The sequence below is a fragment of the Propithecus coquereli genome, unplaced genomic scaffold (genome assembly GCF_000956105.1).
Source record: "Propithecus coquereli isolate 6110/MARCELLA unplaced genomic scaffold, Pcoq_1.0 Scaffold79, whole genome shotgun sequence".
NCBI classification, from domain to species: domain Eukaryota; kingdom Metazoa; phylum Chordata; class Mammalia; order Primates; family Indriidae; genus Propithecus; species Propithecus coquereli.
Genome location: NW_012154062.1, coordinates 456,763 through 479,595, shown reverse-complemented (window position 1 = coordinate 479,595; position 22,833 = coordinate 456,763). Strand labels below are relative to the sequence as shown.

The 22,833-nt window shown below is 34.1% G+C and overlaps 2 protein-coding genes across 2 annotated transcripts in view; one reads left to right on the top strand and one right to left on the bottom strand.

Moving 5' to 3' along the window:
* The window catches only part of MTMR7 (myotubularin related protein 7), a 108,361-nt gene extending 102,460 nt beyond the window's left edge, over positions 1 to 5,901 (top strand). Inside the window, exons 11-13 of the mRNA XM_012662905.1 lie at positions 668 to 808; positions 2,229 to 2,355; positions 5,293 to 5,901. Coding sequence (XP_012518359.1) covers positions 668 to 808; positions 2,229 to 2,355; positions 5,293 to 5,655 — 631 coding nt within the window. The 3' untranslated portion in view covers positions 5,656 to 5,901. The remainder of the gene's footprint in view (positions 1 to 667; positions 809 to 2,228; positions 2,356 to 5,292) is intronic.
* A 9,371-nt stretch (positions 5,902 to 15,272) lies between these two features.
* The window catches only part of VPS37A (vacuolar protein sorting 37 homolog A (S. cerevisiae)), a 70,538-nt gene continuing 62,977 nt past the window's right edge, over positions 15,273 to 22,833 (bottom strand). Inside the window, exons 4-9 of the mRNA XM_012662904.1 lie at positions 20,293 to 20,420; positions 20,151 to 20,209; positions 20,003 to 20,071; positions 18,177 to 18,320; positions 17,225 to 17,305; positions 15,273 to 15,619 (exon numbers count right to left, since the gene is read on the bottom strand). Coding sequence (XP_012518358.1) covers positions 17,225 to 17,305; positions 18,177 to 18,320; positions 20,003 to 20,071; positions 20,151 to 20,209; positions 20,293 to 20,420 — 481 coding nt within the window. The 3' untranslated portion in view covers positions 15,273 to 15,619. The remainder of the gene's footprint in view (positions 15,620 to 17,224; positions 17,306 to 18,176; positions 18,321 to 20,002; positions 20,072 to 20,150; positions 20,210 to 20,292; positions 20,421 to 22,833) is intronic.

Here is a 22,833-nt window from a genome sequence, read left to right as displayed (position 1 = left end):
CCAGTAGTTTTATACTGTCTTTGAGTTGAACAGAAAGAAAATTAGTTTTTCTAATGGATACTAGTTTGTTTTCTCCAAGGAACTTTAAGTGCAGTTCCTGATAAACGGAGATGATTTAAAAGTAGCAGAGTGCATCCTTCAGGCTCACTTGTTTTCCTAGGTAGTTTTGTGGTTTGTTGCACGTGACCAGCCAAGTCTGATAGAATCTGCTTGGGTTTGAATCTGGGCTTTTCCACTCACTAACTATGGGATTTTGGAAACTACTTAATGTCTCTATTCCTGTTTCCTCATCTGCAAAATGGACATATAGGAATTCAGTGAGGATTAAATGAGAGAAAACGTGAAACATTTAGTGCCTGGCAAATTATAAATGTTCAGTGACTACTTGGGGAAACTGCCTGCCCCCTAAAAGTTACAGGGTACTTTTTTTTCCACTCAGAGAAATTACACACCTTGTCAAGGCCAGTACAGATAGTAGAGAAGTTGAGATTATTACAATGTTCTTTCAACTATACCATGAAGCCACAAAGATTGTAAATTTCTCTGCTACAGAACAGGGATACTTCATATTCAGATGGTTATTAGTTCCTGTCCAGCTTTAATATTACACATCTATTTGTAAGAACCAAAAGAGGTCATTTTCAGACTTATTTCCTTTATAAAACAGAATTCAAGAAAGAACATACTCATTATGGGCTCATCTGTGGAAGAATCGGGCTGACTACTTGAATCCTCTGTTTAGAGCTGATCACAGCCAGACCCAGGGAAGCCTTCATCTTCCCACAACACCATGCAACTTCATGTACAAGTATGTAAACCTCTCGGAACTTTCTGTGGTATGAACTTGGATTCAACAGTCAGAGGCCACAGTGTATGAAACACTGATCTTTGAGGCTTTTTTGGACACACAGGCTTTCACACCACAGAAGTATTTGATGTGGTATTTTTGTCAGTGTCTCCTCTCCCTCTTCATTCCCCCTAAATGTGGAATTCTCTTCAGAAGTTGATGTCTTATAATAGTGATATCTTCAATTTGTTTTTTAAAAGCAAAAGAAAAAGAATAAACCAAATGCCTTATAAGTCAAATGTGGAATCACAAGTTTCAATAGCGAGCATGACATAGCCTTATCTTTTTGTCTCTGCTGAATTGAGTCCTGGTAGAAATATTTGCCTTATGAAAATAAATTATTTTAAGATTGAGATGGGGAGAATAGTGTAGCATCCTACAGATTCTGCTAGGTATGAACTAGATATGTACTAATATATTTTATCCTCTGGCTTCCTCCTATGCATGTATGGTAAGAAGAATAACTCAGAGGTAAACAAAAAGACTAACACAGAATAAACTGAGAAACTAAATTCCTTCTCCCTACTCACTCCTGACACACATTTAATGGCATTTCTTCCCCATAGATTTCATTCCTCAAGATGTTTTTGTTCTTAATTGTTTCAATCTAATTATTTCCCCAGAACTTTATAGCACAATATTAATCCTATATACTAAAAAAAATGCTTCTATGGTTTGTTGTAAAAACATCGGTTTTAAGAGCTGTTGAGACATAATCAGTTGTATTGCAACTAATTTATTATTAATAGCTAGTCAACAAATATTGTAGATCAAACACTGTTCTAGGCATTATGGATAAAATAAGGAATGACACCATGTCCCTGCCCTCAAAATATTTATACTTTTCTAAATAAATAAAAGAGTGGGTCTAAGGATAACTATATGATAACACCATTTATTCTCATTTGCATTCCAGTATGCTTTATTGCATAGGATTTATTATAAATGAAAATGTTAATTTTTGGTGGTTATGATAAAACAAAAGCTAAAAACTACAAGTTTAAAAGACTTCTTTTGCAGCTAGAGGAGTCTAAATATGCAATCATTGATTTTCAAAGTTCAAAACTAAGAGCCATTTTCTTCATACAAACAAAAAGAAAATGGTAACAGGCACTTCTATCTTAGAAAAATATATTACATGTCTGTAATTCAGTACCATATACAAGTAGACTCTTCATGAACTTATTCTCCCCAAAAGATGCTTATACTGACTCAAGACAAAGAAAACATCAACATGAAATTATTACCTTAAGTAGTGGCTTTTTCAAGCCTGTAATTTGCATTTGGTTAAAACTTTGATACTAAAGAAACCCGAGAAGACCTGAGGATGTGTGTTTTCAGACTGTGGTATGGTGGTATAAAGCTCTGCCTTCCTTTCCAGGTTTTGGAGTGGCATGTATAACCGCTTTGAAAAGGGGATGCAGCCCCGACAGTCAGTTACAGATTACCTTATGGCAGTGAAGGAGGAGACGCAGCAGCTGGAGGAGGAGCTGGAGGCCCTGGAAGAAGTAAGACACTCTTGCTATGTTGTCTGTTTTCTGTGTTTATTTCTTGAAGAGCAGTGCTCCAGGAAAGCCTCTCAAGACTTGGTAGGTAAAATGTGGCAATAGAACCATTTTGTATTTTTAGCCAGTGGAAAACCTAAAACACAACCCATCCAGGTAAGCACCCAGGTAACTGAAGCCCAAACCTAGGCATTGAATACATTTTAGGCATCTGGCCTGTGGCTTGCTGCCAGTTTGCTGAACTAGTTGGCAGCTCCTACTACAGGTCAATGTTTTTTGTTACTATTATTTGAAAGCACTAAAATTAATTCTTTCTAGAAAATGTAAGGAAAAAACTGAAAGAATAAAATTAGATACATGTACTTGTAGTAAAAAATCTACTTCTGTACTTTTATATAACAATATCAGTTTATAAATGGTAACCAGCAGGTGAGATCTACTAAAAAGTCTATTTGTTTTGGCTTCTGTAACTTTCCCCTACTTGAACAGAGAGGTTATAATATACTTAAATGCTTTTCCTGATTGGATTATTTTGTTTCCAGTGATATCACACTAGGTTAGGTGAGCCCCAAACCCACTTGGATTCTTTGCTTCATTTTGCTCATTTATCTTCTTAAAACTTCATAACATCATCACATCCTTCACTTGCTCAAGAATTGTCTGGAACCTGAATTCTGAACTGAGGGCTTTTTTTTTTTTAAGATCGTATGTAGTATAGGAAAAAATATTAGGATGAAGTCTGGGAAACTGTCAATAGTTAAGGTACTTTAGTATACCTCATAAAGCAATGTGACTAGAACTTTTAGTTTCCTACTTTCAGATTAGAGAATGTCTAAATAAAGGTTGGCAAAAATCACCAGCTAAATTCTCAGTCTACTCCTTTACCCAGTGGATAGCCACCTGCAGTCACCACTGAAAATGACGGCCTGGGGGAAATGGTGCTTTGTGGTTGAAGGTCCCCAACAATAGAGATGGTCATTTAGAGATAGCTGGTGAGATTGACTCCTCTTAGGAAACATCACCTTTCAAGATATAATAATCATGGACGATCTTAAATCTAGAGTTGCAAACTCAAGTGCATACAGAAGCCAGACAGATAAAACAGATTCACAAAGTTAAACTATTGGTTTTGAGAACTTTTGAACCTAAGCATAAATCTTACTCTAGTATAAATCTGCCATGTTCCAACAAAACATCTTTGGACCTGTGTGGAGAGACCTATATGGACCTGTTTCTGCATCAAAATCACCACCTTACAAAAAAATCCTAATGCCTGGGCGCTAAGCCTAGAGATTCTGTTGGAGAATCTTTACTGTGCCACAGATGACTGTGAATTGCCACTAGGACTCAGAGACTTTGAATTAAAGAATATATACAGCGAACTGGAATGAGACACAGGTTAGGTTTTTAGAATTCTGGAGCCGTGGTAGAAGCTTGACCTTTTGCTGCTCAAAGTCCTCTCTCATATTGGGCTAGTTTTATTTATTCTTTCTAAACACATCAAAACTTCATGAAAATCTTAGGTTTCTACCAGTCTATTCCAGCATTCTTCTTGTTAAAATAATAATTGTTGTTAAAATAATTTTTAAAAATTATTTAGAGTTCTAAAAGTACCTTAATTTAAAAAACTTTGTTAAAAGGAAATGAAAGCCAAAGTCAAAATTCCTTCACCTAGCATTTGAGATTTTCCCATAACCCAGTCTAATCCACCTTTTCAACTTTCCACTATTCCCCTAGCTAAAATTTAAATGTTTCTGCTTCTTGGACACAATTTATACCTTTCCTACTTTGTGTTTTTCCTTTCACTGTCCCCGCTGCCAGGAATGCTTTCTCACCATCACCAGAATGTCCAAGTTTAATTCTTTCACAAGTCCTGTTAAAATGCTTTCTTCCCTGAAGCTTACTCTGCTCTCTTCCTTCTAACCATACCACCTTTTCCTTCTTAAATAACATTTGCCTCCTCCAAATTCCTACATTACACAAACTCTGCCTCTCTTTGCTATGACGTTCCAAGTTCTTCATGGCTGGCTCTGTAATTATCTCAGATCCTCATATTACCCAGCACAGTGCTTCTGCACATAATTTGAATGCTTTTTTGAATGAATACATAATACGTCATCTTGTAACACCTCCTCTGCTGACTTAGAGGATGAAGAGGATGAAATCAGGTAAAATCTATTTTGAATAACCCAAATGTCTATGACCCAACAAATGGAGAAACAACATGTGATACCTATGTAACAGAATACTATTTAGCCATAAAAAGGAATGAAGTACTGATACATGCTCTATATATAGCATGGATCAACCTAAGCTAAGTGAAAGAAAGCAGACACAAAAGGCCACATACTGTGTACTTCCATTTATATGAAATGTCCAGACTCTGGAAATCCATGTACATAGAAAATCGATTAGTGGGAATGACTGTTACTGAGTATAAGGGATTTTTCTTGAGGTGGGGAGGAGAAAATGTCTTAGAATTACTAGTGATGGTTGGGCAACCTTTGAATATACTAAAAATGACTGAATTGTATACTTTAAAATTTTAAGGTAAATGAATTATATCTCAGCTTAAAAGATGATAAACAGCTCATCCCTGATTTTTAAAAAATGTATTTTGAGTTCATGGGATGAGAATCATTATATAAACCATATGGGTGTAGAAAGGAGGGAGACTAGTGATTTCCAGGTGCCTTGCCTGTGTTACATTTATAGAAAACCTATTTCAAGGCAGGTGTTACCATCCTTACATTAAAGATGAAGAAAGCAAGCCTCACAGGTTTTGTCTAAAGTCATAAAGTGGTTTGAACCCACATCCATCTGGCTCCCATGTTCTTAACATTATACCCAGCTGGGAGGTAATGAATATTTGAGGCATGCATATATAAAAAGAGATAAATCATTTATGATTTTCCCCTAAAATTGTTATTTCTTTCTTAGAGGCTGGAAAAAATTCAGAGAGTCCAGTTAGATGACACTAAAGTGAAGAGTAAGCAAAGTGAACCCAGCAGACACTCAGGGTTTTCTACCTCAGACAACAGCACAGCCAACACTCCCCAGGATTACAGCGGGAACATGAAGTCGTTTCCGTCCAGGAGCCCTTCACAAGGTGACGAGGATTCCGCTCTGATTCTAACCCAAGACAATTTGAAAAGCTCGGATCCAGATCTGTCAGCCAACAGTGACCAAGAGTCCGGGGTGGAGGATTTGAGCTGTCGGTCTCCAAGTGGTGGCGAGCATGCGCCGAGTGAGGACAGTGGCAAGGACCGGGATTCCGACGAAGCTGTGTTTCTCACTGCTTGAAGTTTCCCTTTGGAGTTCCAAAGTAAAGGACACGCAAGAAACACTTCCAAAAATAAGGGAACAGTGCAATTTAAAATTTAAAAAACAAAACAAAAACACCTCAAGAAATGGTACATGTCATTGAGAATTATAAAATGCAGCTATGAAAAGGGAAAAAATGTCTTAGTTTCTTTAGATATTGAAGGACAGGAAGTAGCCATTTCTTTTATCAAATATAAGGAAAATTATTCACCATTTTGAAACTCATTCTAGACTATGAGAATTGTAGTCACTGCAATTACTTCTGTCATTCCCCCAAGTTCTCAATATAAACCCTCCTTGTCGTAGCATGCATCCACCAAAAAGCCCAAACCCCTTTCCCTCACACCTGTTATCTTAAATCTGTCCTCTTATTTTACTAAAACATTTTACATTACCTTTCTTTCTGACTCTGTTATCAATATTTCCAGAAACAGAGCACATTGTTGAGATGCTTTTCTTTGAGCTAACAGATATATTCCTCAGGAGCTTTGACAAGCTTTGTAATTGTTTATGTGAAGCTTATCTTTTAGGAATAATAATCACGTTAACTTTTCCTTATATATATTTTGAATTATAATAATAATTTTGTTGCCTTTCTCTGGAATCTCTTCTGTTTCTCCTCCTCATTTAAAAAACACTAAAACTCACTTTTTGTCTAACACTGGTCTAATACCTAACATCGTAGGCGCAACATTCATTCTCTGGGTTTTACACATGAATTCAGATCGTATTAGCTTTCTTGATAACAACCTCTTTATTACTGTTCCAGAGACTATACTACCGATAGTGTGGGCCAACCACCAGACTGAGCCTGAAGTATAACACTGTAAAGTTAGTAGGGAAAATCCCAGTTAAGAACTAGAGAATTTGGTTGTTGTGTCTATTTAATGAAGGGAATGAGTTTTGTCACCTAACATTTTAGAAATTACATAACTGGTTAATATGGTTTAATTGACATTAGTAACACTGATGACCACTGACTGCTCAAAGTTAGCTCTGAAAAGAGTTTTTGCAAAGATGTACATGTGAGGCAGAATCATTCTCTATGTTTTGATAAAAAAAAAAAAAATGGGACTTTACTGGGTGATGTCAACTTTTGATCTGAAGAAACTTAGTGGAGAAAAGCTGCCATGTTTAGACAGAGATAAATAGTAACACACTTTTTGGTTTTTAAATATTAGTACATTCTAGAATGTAAAGGGATTAATTTAAACTTAACTTTTACAATTTACATCAATATTTTGAATATGTGAAATTTTTTATAGGAGACTGTACTAAATTTTGCTGAAATAAGAACAAAGGAAAGGGCAAGAAAGTGACAGTACTAAAATCTCTAGTATGAAAGATTGGAGGGAGTGTAGCAATATACATAAATGAAATAATATAGTGTAATTGTGTTGTTCATCATATTTAAAAATAGAATAACTATAATATATAAGAAACCTGTAATATAAAAGTACTCTGTTAATGTAAAAAAACAAAGCAAGTGTAATTCTTTTAGAATATACAATTTGAGCATTCTCTGTTGAACTGTTCCCAAATTAAGTACAAGGACTGCTTATTCATTTTCTGCAGTATACTGTATGTAATCGGGACGACCTTGCTAATGATAAAAACTTAGGATATAGTGGTAATGGCTTTCACATTATCATAACATAACTCACTTCAAGCCATTCTCGTAGTTATCCACTCTTAGAAACTTTGTTGCCTGATACTGAGGATGCGACTTTAATTTCTTCCATTTGGCAGTGTATGTCTACAAAAAGAATAATAAATCTTTTTTTTAAAAAATGACAAAGGATCTATACCACATAGGACTATGCATTTATTTTGAAAAGTAGTATAAATATTTGATACTTTAAAATTTAATTTTTTAACGTGATATCTTCCACATCAGAGCCATCACATAATTTGAATGCTTTTTTGAATGAATACATAATACGTCATCTTGTAACACCTCCTCTGCTGACTTAGAGGATGAAGAGGATGAAATCAGGTAAAATCTATTTTGAATAACCCAAATGTCTATGACCCAACAAATGGAGAAACAACATGTGATACCTATGTAACAGAATACTATTTAGCCATAAAAAGGAATGAAGTACTGATACATGCTCTATATATAGCATGGATCAACCTAAGCTAAGTGAAAGAAAGCAGACACAAAAGGCCACATACTGTGTACTTCCATTTATATGAAATGTCCAGACTATGGAAATCCATGGACATAGAAAATCGATTAGTGGGAATGACTGTTACTGAGTATAAGGGATTTTTCTTGAGGTGGGGAGGAGAAAATGTCTTAGAATTACTAGTGATGGTTGGGCAACCTTTGAATATACTAAAAATGACTGAATTGTATACTTTAAAATTTTAAGGTAAATGAATTATATCTCAGCTTAAAAGATGATAAACAGCTCATCCCTGATTTTTAAAAAATGTATTTTGAGTTCATGGGATGAGAATCATTATATAAACCATATGGGTGTAGAAAGGAGGGAGACTAGTGATTTCCAGGTGCCTTGCCTGTGTTATATTTTGTTTACATTTATAGAAAACCTATTTCAAGGCAGGTGTTACCATCCTTACATTAAAGATGAAGAAAGCAAGCCTCACAGGTTTTGTCTAAAGTCATAAAGTGGTTTGAACCCACATCCATCTGGCTCCGTAGGTAAAATGTGGCAATAGAACCATTTTGTATTTTTAGCCAGTGGAAAACCTAAAACACAACCCATCCAGGTAAGCACCCAGGTAACTGAAGCCCAAACCTAGGCATTGAATACATTTCAGGCCTGTGGCTTGCTGCCAGTTTGCTGAACTAGTTGGCAGCTCCTACTACAGGTCAATGTTTTTTGTTACTATTATTTGAAAGCACTAAAATTAATTCTTTCTAGAAAATGTAAGGAAAAAACTGAAAGAATAAAATTAGATACATGTACTTGTAGTAAAAAATCTACTTCTGTACTTTTATATAACAATATCAGTTTATAAATGGTAACCAGCAGGTGAGATCTACTAAAAAGTCTATTTGTTTTGGCTTCTGTAACTTTCCCCTACTTGAACAGAGAGGTTATAATATACTTAAATGCTTTTCCTGATTGGATTATTTTGTTTCCAGTGATATCACACTAGGTTAGGTGAGCCCCAAACCCACTTGGATTCTTTGCTTCATTTTGCTCATTTATCTTCTTAAAACTTCATAACATCATCACATCCTTCACTTGCTCAAGAATTGTCTGGAACCTGAATTCTGAACTGAGGGCTTTTTTTTTTTTAAGATCGTATGTAGTATAGGAAAAAATATTAGGATGAAGTCTGGGAAACTGTCAATAGTTAAGGTACTTTAGTATACCTCATAAAGCAATGTGACTAGAACTTTTAGTTTCCTACTTTCAGATTAGAGAATGTCTAAATAAAGGTTGGCAAAAATCACCAGCTAAATTCTCAGTCTACTCCTTTACCCAGTGGATAGCCACCTGCAGTCACCACTGAAAATGACGGCCTGGGGGAAATGGTGCTTTGTGGTTGAAGGTCCCCAACAATAGAGATGGTCATTTAGAGATAGCTGGTGAGATTGACTCCTCTTAGGAAACATCACCTTTCAAGATATAATAATCATGGACGATCTTAAATCTAGAGTTGCAAACTCAAGTGCATACAGAAGCCAGACAGATAAAACAGATTCACAAAGTTAAACTATTGGTTTTGAGAACTTTTGAACCTAAGCATAAATCTTACTCTAGTATAAATCTGCCATGTTCCAACAAAACATCTTTGGACCTGTGTGGAGAGACCTATATGGACCTGTTTCTGCATCAAAATCACCACCTTACAAAAAAATCCTAATGCCTGGGCACTAAGCCTAGAGATTCTGTTGGAGAATCTTTACTGTGCCACAGATGACTGTGAATTGCCACTAGGACTCAGAGACTTTGAATTAAAGAATATATACAGCGAACTGGAATGAGACACAGGTTAGGTTTTTAGAATTCTGGAGCCGTGGTAGAAGCTTGACCTTTTGCTGCTCAAAGTCCTCTCATGTCATATTGGGCTAGTTTTATTTATTCTTTCTAAACACATCAAAACTTCATGAAAATCTTAGGTTTCTACCAGTCTATTCCAGCATTCTTCTTGTTAAAATAATAATTGTTGTTAAAATAATTTTTAAAAATTATTTAGAGTTCTAAAAGTACCTTAATTTAAAAAACTTTGTTAAAAGGAAATGAAAGCCAAAGTCAAAATTCCTTCACCTAGCATTTGAGATTTTCCCATAACCCAGTCTAATCCACCTTTTCAACTTTCCACTATTCCCCTAGCTAAAATTTAAATGTTTCTGCTTCTTGGACACAATTTATACCTTTCCTACCTTGTGTTTTTCCTTTCACTGTCCCCGCTGCCAGGAATGCTTTCTCACCATCACCAGAATGTCCAAGTTTAATTCTTTCACAAGTCCTGTTAAAATGCTTTCTTCCCTGAAGCTTACTCTGCTCTCTTCCTTCTAACCATACCACCTTTTCCTTCTTAAATAACATTTGCCTCCTCCAAATTCCTACATTACACAAACTCTGCCTCTCTTTGCTATGACGTTCCAAGTTCTTCATGGCTGGCTCTGTAATTATCTCAGATCCTCATATTACCCAGCACAGTGCTTCTGCACATAATTTGAATGCTTTTTTGAATGAATACATAATACGTCATCTTGTAACACCTCCTCTGCTGACTTAGAGGATGAAGAGGATGAAATCAGGTAAAATCTATTTTGAATAACCCAAATGTCTATGACCCAACAAATGGAGAAACAACATGTGATACCTATGTAACAGAATACTATTTAGCCATAAAAAGGAATGAAGTACTGATACATGCTCTATATATAGCATGGATCAACCTAAGCTAAGTGAAAGAAAGCAGACACAAAAGGCCACATACTGTGTACTTCCATTTATATGAAATGTCCAGACTATGGAAATCCATGGACATAGAAAATCGATTAGTGGGAATGACTGTTACTGAGTATAAGGGATTTTTCTTGAGGTGGGGAGGAGAAAATGTCTTAGAATTACTAGTGATGGTTGGGCAACCTTTGAATATACTAAAAATGACTGAATTGTATACTTTAAAATTTTAAGGTAAATGAATTATATCTCAGCTTAAAAGATGATAAACAGCTCATCCCTGATTTTTAAAAAATGTATTTTGAGTTCATGGGATGAGAATCATTATATAAACCATATGGGTGTAGAAAGGAGGGAGACTAGTGATTTCCAGGTGCCTTGCCTGTGTTACATTTATAGAAAACCTATTTCAAGGCAGGTGTTACCATCCTTACATTAAAGATGAAGAAAGCAAGCCTCACAGGTTTTGTCTAAAGTCATAAAGTGGTTTGAACCCACATCCATCTGGCTCCCATGTTCTTAACATTATACCCAGCTGGGAGGTAATGAATATTTGAGGCATGCATATATATAAAAAGAGATAAATCATTTATGATTTTCCCCTAAAATTGTTATTTCTTTCTTAGAGGCTGGAAAAAATTCAGAGAGTCCAGTTAGATGACACTAAAGTGAAGAGTAAGCAAAGTGAACCCAGCAGACACTCAGGGTTTTCTACCTCAGACAACAGCACAGCCAACACTCCCCAGGATTACAGCGGGAACATGAAGTCGTTTCCGTCCAGGAGCCCTTCACAAGGTGACGAGGATTCCGCTCTGATTCTAACCCAAGACAATTTGAAAAGCTCGGATCCAGATCTGTCAGCCAACAGTGACCAAGAGTCCGGGGTGGAGGATTTGAGCTGTCGGTCTCCAAGTGGTGGCGAGCATGCGCCGAGTGAGGACAGTGGCAAGGACCGGGATTCCGACGAAGCTGTGTTTCTCACTGCTTGAAGTTTCCCTTTGGAGTTCCAAAGTAAAGGACACGCAAGAAACACTTCCAAAAATAAGGGAACAGTGCAATTTAAAATTTAAAAAACAAAACAAAAACACCTCAAGAAATGGTACATGTCATTGAGAATTATAAAATGCAGCTATGAAAAGGGAAAAAATGTCTTAGTTTCTTTAGATATTGAAGGACAGGAAGTAGCCATTTCTTTTATCAAATATAAGGAAAATTATTCACCATTTTGAAACTCATTCTAGACTATGAGAATTGTAGTCACTGCAATTACTTCTGTCATTCCCCCAAGTTCTCAATATAAACCCTCCTTGTCGTAGCATGCATCCACCAAAAAGCCCAAACCCCTTTCCCTCACACCTGTTATCTTAAATCTGTCCTCTTATTTTACTAAAACATTTTACATTACCTTTCTTTCTGACTCTGTTATCAATATTTCCAGAAACAGAGCACATTGTTGAGATGCTTTTCTTTGAGCTAACAGATATATTCCTCAGGAGCTTTGACAAGCTTTGTAATTGTTTATGTGAAGCTTATCTTTTAGGAATAATAATCACGTTAACTTTTCCTTATATATATTTTGAATTATAATAATAATTTTGTTGCCTTTCTCTGGAATCTCTTCTGTTTCTCCTCCTCATTTAAAAAACACTAAAACTCACTTTTTGTCTAACACTGGTCTAATACCTAACATCGTAGGCGCAACATTCATTCTCTGGGTTTTACACATGAATTCAGATCGTATTAGCTTTCTTGATAACAACCTCTTTATTACTGTTCCAGAGACTATACTACCGATAGTGTGGGCCAACCACCAGACTGAGCCTGAAGTATAACACTGTAAAGTTAGTAGGGAAAATCCCAGTTAAGAACTAGAGAATTTGGTTGTTGTGTCTATTTAATGAAGGGAATGAGTTTTGTCACCTAACATTTTAGAAATTACATAACTGGTTAATATGGTTTAATTGACATTAGTAACACTGATGACCACTGACTGCTCAAAGTTAGCTCTGAAAAGAGTTTTTGCAAAGATGTACATGTGAGGCAGAATCATTCTCTATGTTTTGATAAAAAAAAAAAAAATGGGACTTTACTGGGTGATGTCAACTTTTGATCTGAAGAAACTTAGTGGAGAAAAGCTGCCATGTTTAGACAGAGATAAATAGTAACACACTTTTTGGTTTTTAAATATTAGTACATTCTAGAATGTAAAGGGATTAATTTAAACTTAACTTTTACAATTTACATCAATATTTTGAATATGTGAAATTTTTTATAGGAGACTGTACTAAATTTTGCTGAAATAAGAACAAAGGAAAGGGCAAGAAAGTGACAGTACTAAAATCTCTAGTATGAAAGATTGGAGGGAGTGTAGCAATATACATAAATGAAATAATATAGTGTAATTGTGTTGTTCATCATATTTAAAAATAGAATAACTATAATATATAAGAAACCTGTAATATAAAAGTACTCTGTTAATGTAAAAAAACAAAGCAAGTGTAATTCTTTTAGAATATACAATTTGAGCATTCTCTGTTGAACTGTTCCCAAATTAAGTACAAGGACTGCTTATTCATTTTCTGCAGTATACTGTATGTAATCGGGACGACCTTGCTAATGATAAAAACTTAGGATATAGTGGTAATGGCTTTCACATTATCATAACATAACTCACTTCAAGCCATTCTCGTAGTTATCCACTCTTAGAAACTTTGTTGCCTGATACTGAGGATGCGACTTTAATTTCTTCCATTTGGCAGTGTATGTCTACAAAAAGAATAATAAATCTTTTTTTTAAAAAATGACAAAGGATCTATACCACATAGGACTATGCATTTATTTTGAAAAGTAGTATAAATATTTGATACTTTAAAATTTAATTTTTTAACGTGATATCTTCCACATCAGAGCCATAAACTTTTTTTATTCCCTTTAACCTTTTTATGAGACATTATAATTTAAGTACATGTTCATTTAGTCTACTTATTATAAGTTAACCTAACACTGAAATTTATATAAAAGTTTACGTTTATTGCTTACTAAAACTTTATTGTGGTTTCACAGAGCCTTGAAAGAGCATGGCCAATCCAACAAGACTAAAATCTCTAACACTACCTTTTCATTTTAAATCAAACATCAATCAGGAGGTATTTTATTTAGGGCAATGGTTTATATTAGGGAAGAGGGAATAAACCAATGTTTTGATTCAGGCCTGTTACTTCCCAATTATTAATATTTACAGTGCAAGATATATTTGATATAAAATAGGTTAGAATTTTGATAATTCAGCAAATCAATAATTGAACTTTTTAAAGAATTAGTTCACTTTCTTCTAAAAATTAATCTGAGCTATCCTTCAATTTAAGCATGTATCAGTTCTGATCAAACCTATTTCCAAACAACTTCTATTCTGATACAAATTACCCAGTCTCTATTTATTCCTAGAAATTTCTTCCAACTTTGAAATGGATATCTTTGGGGTGTATATATATATATATATATGTCATTGATTTAGAACTTTCTTCTATTTTGAGATATTAGCCTCTATCTATGACAAATCCCTACCCTCGATAGTCTAATAACTTTTAAGCTTTCCAGTATGATACTGTTTACAAATTTGAAATACTAATTTTACCTCAGTTATCTCATCTATAAATCAGGAATGATAATTATACCTTTCTCATCTGGTCATTTTGAAGATTAAACAGCGTGCCCGTAGCACAGTGCCAGGAAGACAAGCAATTAATAAGTTATTTTCTGTATCCAATATTGTATCTTTATAGTCCATATACTTGCCTTCCACAAACACAGACTAAAATATTAAGCATTTTTTCAATCTAAGAAAATAATTGTGTTTTTCCTAAAACTCGATTGTTATAAACATGTATAGGAAAAACAAAAAGATGAAGAAAAGATATCTGTACTATATCCTGGTGTTGGAATGACAATCATATTGGGATGAAATTTAAATAAAACTATGCATTATGTTGTTTTGTAATTTAGATATTACCTTACCAAGCCTCAGATATATAGTTCATTTAGGGTTACCCATGGAATATGTGACTTGGTATAGAAGCAAATTGCTAAACATAGTACAAGAGAAAATTCAAATTCATTAAGAATTAAGATTGTCTAAAAATTAAATATTAATTTTACTTATTACTATATTTTGCACTTAGGAAAATCTAACTCACGGTAAATGTCAGAAAAATTCATTGACTTTTTTAAATCTAGATTTACTATTTATTAACAAAAAGATTGTTTTTAAATTTAGTATCAGGAGTTTAGAAAGTATATCCTATCCAACCACAAACCTATCAGATACTTATTTTTTTAAAACTAGCATGAAGTTTATGTTGGGCTGGTTTAAGTGAAAGGCAATTTTTTTCTATTAGGTAAAATATTGTATTGCTTTTTAAATGCATTTTTAGTTTTAAAAATAAAATAATATATAAAAGCAGCTGGTTTATTCTTTTGATTTATTGTAGGTATTAAAAGTTACTTTCTTGAGGTGGCATATTCACAGGTTTGGTGTTTCCTGACACCTTGAATATTTAAAAACAAATTGCTTTTGAAAGTTTTATCATCCAGAAAGAAGAAAAATAAGGGTATTTCCACAGTTGAAAATAGTTTTTCGAAAAAGATTAAGAGGAAACAACACACCATTCTTGATAAAGAAATGAGGCAACTTCAAATTAAAAATACAAATTTAGATGAAGTTTTATAAAATATTGAAAACTAGCTAAAATTACATGCATAGTTATTTAATAATAAGAGGAACAGCAGTGGAACTTAAATATGATAGGATTTATCAATAAATAAACATTTTTTAGTGCAAATAGTGCAGAAAAATTCCTTAAAGCAAAGATCATAGCACTCATTCTAATCTGTAAAAAATCAGTCTCAGTTCTGTATACAATCTATATAGTATATCTGTGATTTTAGCCACTGTGATGAAATGCCAATTTGTAAATCATAAATATAAAACAATTTGTCTAGTTTTGTGTCCCATTCCTTCCTCTCTTGGCAGTTCATGTTTCCAGGAAAATCTGGAAAGAAAAACCAAACTAAGATTTAATTTAAGATGATAATTTTTCATCCCTCTTCCAATTAAGACTTACCTACAAGAAGATAATGTGACTGACTATGAGGGAATAGGGATAAGGAAAGAATTCTCACATGTTGATATAAATAAACATTTGCTCAGTGTCCACCTCCTCAAGTTGTGGGAAATGCAAACTTGGTATCAAAAATCAGCCCCAACCCTCAAGGAATTTATAGTATGATTTGGAAACTAACATCAAACAATTCAATGTAGGCACTAATGTGAAGGACAAGGGGCAGATGAGTTTGAGCTGGAGAGCAGAAATGCCTGTCATTTCCTTTCCTGTACCCCAATCCCTGTTTCAGGGAACCTCTCACGCTCTCTTCTCAAAGTCCACTCCTTCAGTCCAGTCTACTGGGCGGAGGACCACATGACACCAATCTCCAGGCCCAACTGATTGGGCAAGGATGACTCTTTCCACCCATCTTGGGCCAGCCTCTTTCCCAGGGATTTTGGAACTCCAGAGACTCTTGTTAGTCTCCACTGGCTGCTTGAACTGTCACGTAATATAATCAGGCTTGTGGGCAGCAATGGTTGAAGGGTGAGTGACACAGGGGTTAAAAAAAACAAAAACAAAAAACCAAACCAAAGATGGAGAAAAGAAAAACAAGCAAACAAGAAGACTCAGAAAGGGTCTGAAAGGAGGAGCTGTTCTGGTTACTGAGTGGCTGCTAGTGTTTTCACTCTCAGATGACAGTATTTTCCTTCATTTTGGCTCTATATGAATCCCTGAATTATCCAACATAAGCTTTTACATAAGCTTGTTGGGGTGGGAAGTAGTTCTTACAACCAAATCATCCCTAAAACAAAACAGATGGAGAGGAAAAAGAAAGGCTTCTTTAACAGGTAAGGGCATGAACAAAGATACGGTGGTAGAAGGAAGAACACGCCGTGTAAGACAACATACGGGGAAAAGAGAAAATTAAAGTGGATTATCTGAAACATATGCCAGATGACAGAAATCTTAAAATCAGAGAGATATTTGGTATTGATGCTGTCATTGCTAGGGGCTCATATAGGTTCTGGAGCAGAGAAAATTTTATCACAGAAGTGGTATTTTTAAGATCATCCTGTGAGTGTTGTGTAGGAAAGAGAACTCTCAAGTCAGGAGGACCAGTAAGAAAATAGTTGTAGTAATCCTGGTGTGAGATGGAAAAGAAACAGACTGGAAGTTCACTTTAAAGGAAGAAATGACAATGGAGCCTACTGAGAAATACATCAACCAAGTAATATAGTATACTTGTCAGCTGAGACAAAGGAACTAACTATAACTTATGATTCTACATAACGAACCATCTGATGTTAAAAAACATTTCATTCAAGCCAACATTATAGTGAGAAAATATCCAAAAGATTTCTACCGGTTATATGCTTACTTATGTACTATTATGCTTAATATATAATACAAATGATTTTATATGTTACATAGCACAATACCTATAATGTCAGAATTATGCTTAAGGCTGGATGAACAGGCACTACTAAGAACATTACGATTAAAGAATACTTATGCAATAGCCTTGAGACTCAAACCCAAATTATAATTTACCTATAGTGGAGCATGGAATTGGCTGTGCATTGCTATTGCCTGCTGAAGTTTCTCTTCCTTGGCTCTTCTACAGTGGCAAATCTAGAAAATAAATTATTTAAAATACCAGTCACTTTTCCAAAGGTGTGCCTATTACCTCCGACATTGTAACAGAAGAATCTTTTAACCTGTTAACATTATTTCAAATTTTGAACATTTAAGGTAGCATATAATTCCTCAGAATTTAAGAATGCAAAAAAATTTAATTTTGTTTAGAAGATAGCCTTTGTCTGCAAACATGTAGAATGCAGAATAAACTCTGATCCTTTATATCAATTCTCTGATCATATAATTTCAAATATCTGTTTCAAAAATATGGAAATAAATTCTGCTACTGTTAACCAGGGAAATTAACAAATACAAACTTCAAGGCACAGTTATACAGTATTAAAGAATAATGGACCAGATATCAATGCGTGACTAATGCTATAACCATAGGTAAGTCATAACATCTCTGAACTTCAATATTTTGGACTCTATTAAAAGGCAAGAAACTATTAAGCAGACTTTTTGGGTTTTTCTTTAAATACAATGGAGATATCAGAACATAAACTGTTCCAGAATGTTCTCAATATTTTAAAAAATTTATAATCTTTATAGGTTATTCTCTTTAAAAAATTTGTAAAACAGGTTATTAAGGAGTATATTACAACTATGAAGACTAAAACTGACTTACCAGCTTTATTACAGAATGACACAGGTACTACCAATTCTGAAACAGAACTATTACTAGATTTATCTGCTTTTGTACTGAAAACAAGCAGGTTCAAAGTGAAAGTGAGATGTTGCTATCATTTTCATTATAGGCTTTTCAGACTTCTCTCAGTAAAGTGCTGATGTTTTTTATTCATAGTATACTTAAGTAATTTGATATTACACTGTTACTGGTCCTCAACTAAAGAGTATTACATACTGTTCTCTTTTCCATGAAGCTACTGAGAAAATCATCTATTTCAGTTTTTCCCTCCAAGAAATCTTCAGCAATATTATCAGATTCTTCCTCAGCTTCATGTGCAGCTACTTTCAATCTTGCCTGTAGGGCACTGGCACTACAGCTCTGAAAAAGAAAATCAAGCACAATATTAGTTTATAATACTCAGAAAAACTCCTTAGAGGGAGAGGAAATGAGGTAGAGGTATAGAGAAGCAATTTGTTATATGTCTTACAAAGCTTCTTTGTTGAGGAAACCTGCTACTTTATAAGGCCCCACCTAGGTCCTTGGCTTTTGGATAGGGGTAGATACCTATCATAAGAGAAACCAATCCACAGGCTGAAGACTATTAAATGAGAAAAACTTGTAAAATCAGTGTCCTCTCATAGGGATTCTGGAATTAAGTCACTGTGACAGGCACCCCCAAAGATGACCACTAATGATCCCACCCTCTTGGTATTCCTGCCCTTGTATAATTCCTTCCTCTTAAGAGTGGGCTGGACCTAATGGCTCATTTCTAATCAATAGAATATGGCAAAAGTGATGGAATTAAATTTAACCAAATGGGTGAAAGACTTGTACACTGAAAGCTACAAAACACTGCTGAAAGAAATTAAAGATATAAATAACTAGAAAGACATCCTGTGTTCATGGGTAGGAAGAGTTAATATCATTAAGATGACAATATTAACCAAAGCAATCTACAGATTCAATGCAATCCCTATCAAAATCCCAATGGCATTTTTTGTAAAAATAGAAAAACCCATCCTAAAATTCATATGGAATATCAAGAGATTCCTGCATAGCCAAAATAATCTTGAAAAAGAACAAAGTTGGAAGACTAATATTTCCTCATGTTGACTACTGTGAGAAGCTTCTTCAACATCTACTAAGCTCTTTTCAGTTGATTCTCCCAGATTTTCTGTGAAGGAAGACTGCTTAAGTTTGACTTCTAACTTGAATATATTCTCTATTTATATGATCTCAAGGAAGTTATTTAATCTCCCAGTGCTTCAGTTTCCTCATCTATAAAATGAAAAAAAAAAAGAAAGAAAAAGAAAGAAAGAAAAAGAAAAAGAAAAGTACCTACCCCATAGGATTTGGTGTAATAATGGGGCAATGTGTATATGTAAATAGCTCTGGGCAGTGTAAGACACATACTAATTATGCAGTGTTAGCTCTTCTTATTTCTTGCTCTTTTATGTTTTATTACATTGGCTTTACCTTACAAAACTCCTGATTTCAAAAGAAATAGAATATTGTTAACTATGCTATTGTTTATGGGTATGAGATATAAAGATATGTCCTCCATTCCCTTTTCCTTTTTAAAGATTCATTTTTTCAGAAGTATACGTGGAATCTTATAAAATACTTTTGATTGTTATATAACTTGATTTCTAGCATAAAACCTATTATTTGTGGTAAATTATACTTTATACTTTTCTTATATTATACTTGTTAATTTTCTAAGTTTCTATTTGTACCTAAGCTTAAAAGTCAGTCAAGAATTAAAATTTTTTGTTGTTAGGTTTTATTATAAGGGTTACAGTGGTTTCATAATTTACCTGGGAAAGGTTTCCCTGGTGGCTTTTCATATTTTTCTATGTTTTAGAACCAGATATGCTCTTACATGAGAGCAAATGATTTATAATGCCTCATAATTGAGAGCCATTCATCTACATTTACAGGTATCATGCCTTATAAAGTCAGACACTTAATAAATGGTTTCTGATAATAATGAAAATAAGAATGTAACTCATACACATTAAAAGTTTTTATGGAAAAGGAAAAGAACTAAACAATCTTACCTCACTAAGTTCATGCTGCCTCTGCATCTTCTTTTCGAAAGCAGACTTCATTTGTGTAAGTAATTCATACTAAAAGAGAAAATTAAAATGTCACTTTATTCTATCTTTAAATTATATAAATTTCCTCAAAATGATTTCACTAACTCACCTTATCTAAAACGGTTTGCCTTTTGGCTTCCAAGCTGGGCTCCAAAAGGAGATTTTTTCCTGTAAGATAAATCCCTGGTTTATTTCTAGGTAAAGATCACATTTTTCTCAGGAAATTTGAGCTGAAGTAAGAGAAGACATACTTGCTAGTTCCTCGATACTTTTTACTAAGTCATCTTTGTCAGTAATAATTTTTTTTAATTGAGGCAAAGTCAGAAACTGTTCTAGTAATATCTCCTCTTGTTCATTCATATCTGTGAGTTGTGACACACTAGAAACACAAAAGAAAAAAATATGCTGTTAATGAGTATCAGTCATCAGGTTTTTCTCCATGATGATAAATATTCACAATTTTTAGCTTTCTTTAGTTGATAGAGTTCTATACACATAAGAAGGCCAATTGTAACCTTAAAAATCATATAAAACATCAATCACAATGGAACATAAAGTAGTCTGTAATATATTCTTGACAGAATCTGTAGAAGTGAATTCTGGTCCAATGGATATATTGATCTATCTTTCTTTAAAATTACAACTGTGGGGAAGTACTTACACTTATACAGTGACCTGACATTAACAACGAGGTCTACTTAACTCGGGTAAAGAAAAATGCATGAAACTAGGGCTCTCCCATATTCAGCTGAGGAGAGCAGTAATATTGTTAAATATTTTTTTCTTGTTCTTAATTGTTTAATTTAACTGCTTTAGAATATCACTTATTTCTTGAATTTCTCTAATAGGAACCAGTCTTACTGAAATGTAATATTTAAGCTATTTCTTTCTCCCAAGCATAAAGTTGAACATATTGGTAATACAGTAAATTCAAAGCAGTAAGCATTAGAAAACACTCTTCCTATTCCTTTCATTGTATGTGTTGATAGGAGGGAAACAGAATTGTAAAAAGGCCAGAGTAGTTACTACTGTAACATTTTGTCTTGTGAAAAACTTTTATGGGAGATTGTTCTATCTAGCCAGCTTTAGACCAAGTCAGTACCTAATTCCAAGGGTATGCTGGCCAAAATATAGCCAATAAAATCTCCCAGGACTCTACAAGGTAACTAGTCTTTGCTATGGTACAGTGTCAAATTACCACAGGACTACCAGACTAGTGTGCATGAGCAGCTGTAACAGCCTCTCAATTTTAACCTCCATGCCTATTTAGCTAATGGATGCATGGGTGTCACAATAAACGACATACATATGTATACTTGTGTATACGTATGTATGTGTACACATATATTCATAAAATTATTTACATAAAAAAAAAATAATGGAAGGCTAAACCAAAAACAAAATGGTATTTGTAGGGTGAAGAAAATACTGGGTGAATGGGATACAGATCAAAGATAAACCTTTCTGAATGTATCTTAGTTTTGACTATTGAGCCTTATAAAAACATTAGATAATTTAAAAATAATTCAAAAATTCAAAGCAAATGGATTACTTTGAAAATCAATGAATTTGTTTTTTCTAAGTTATATAGTCATCCAGAGAAGAATTATTTGAAGAAACTTAAAAACAGTATTTGGCTATACATTCTGGTGGGATATATCTTAAAGACAAAAGAACTATAAAAAACAAACAAAATACTTAACCTGCATTCAATAATCTTAGTAAAATATTGGTATTGTTATTTTGAAAAACAAACAAGTGCCCTTCAGAGACATGGCTGGCTCTAGGTCTGGCAGAAGACATGTTCCTGATGAGCCCATGGCATCTTCATTTTGCCAGAAATGATACAGAAGCCAAGCTGGGTTTCTCACCCCTCAGAACAACTTCTGCAGCTTATTAGTGCGCATCAACTCATTATTGTGAAAATTGACAAATAAAGGGGAAAAAAATCAAGCACTTATCTTGCCTTTCCTGTATAAAGTATATTTTCAGTATAACTAAATATGCAGTTGATTAAGGAAAGTTTTTCTTCCGGCAGTAGGTATGATAAAATCAGAAATCACATTTGCAACCATTAATGAATTACTGATGGTCAGTGATTTTAGGTGCTTCAACCTGGTGTAATTTTAATGTCACAAAAAATAGGACAAGCAGACATCATTGCTGCCTCATATGATGTAATAGGAAGTATACACTAATTATGATGTAAATATTGGCAAAAGAATTGAACCAAAATCTAATCAAGACTCTAGTTCTAACTGTCAGCAGCATAAGATACGAGAAACAGAGGAGCATCTTCAATGGTACCACAAGGATGCAATTAGTCACAAATAGGATATGGGAAATTCTGTAGGACAAATAACCAATTTCTTCAATAAATAATAATGTATGTATAACATACGTGTGTAAATATGTGTATGCATGTGTGTGTGTGTATAAAAGGTGGGGAGAAATGGTTCATGATTAAAAGAAACTTAAGAGATATACTACCTAAATATCCAAATATAATAGGTGGACCTTGTTTTGAAACATGATTCAAACAAACGACCAACAAAAAGATATAAGTATTAAGACAATGGAGAAATGATATTAAAGGATAACATTAATTTTGTTAGGTATAAGGCTGATACTGATTGGAATTATGGTTAAAAAAAAAAAAAAAAGTCCTTACCTCATAGAGAAATTTACTGAAGAATTTATGGGTAAAAATAATACCTGCAATTTCCTTTAAAATAATCCTGACTCCTACCTATAGTCCCCCAGAAAGGTGTATAGAAGGGTGAATAAAGCAA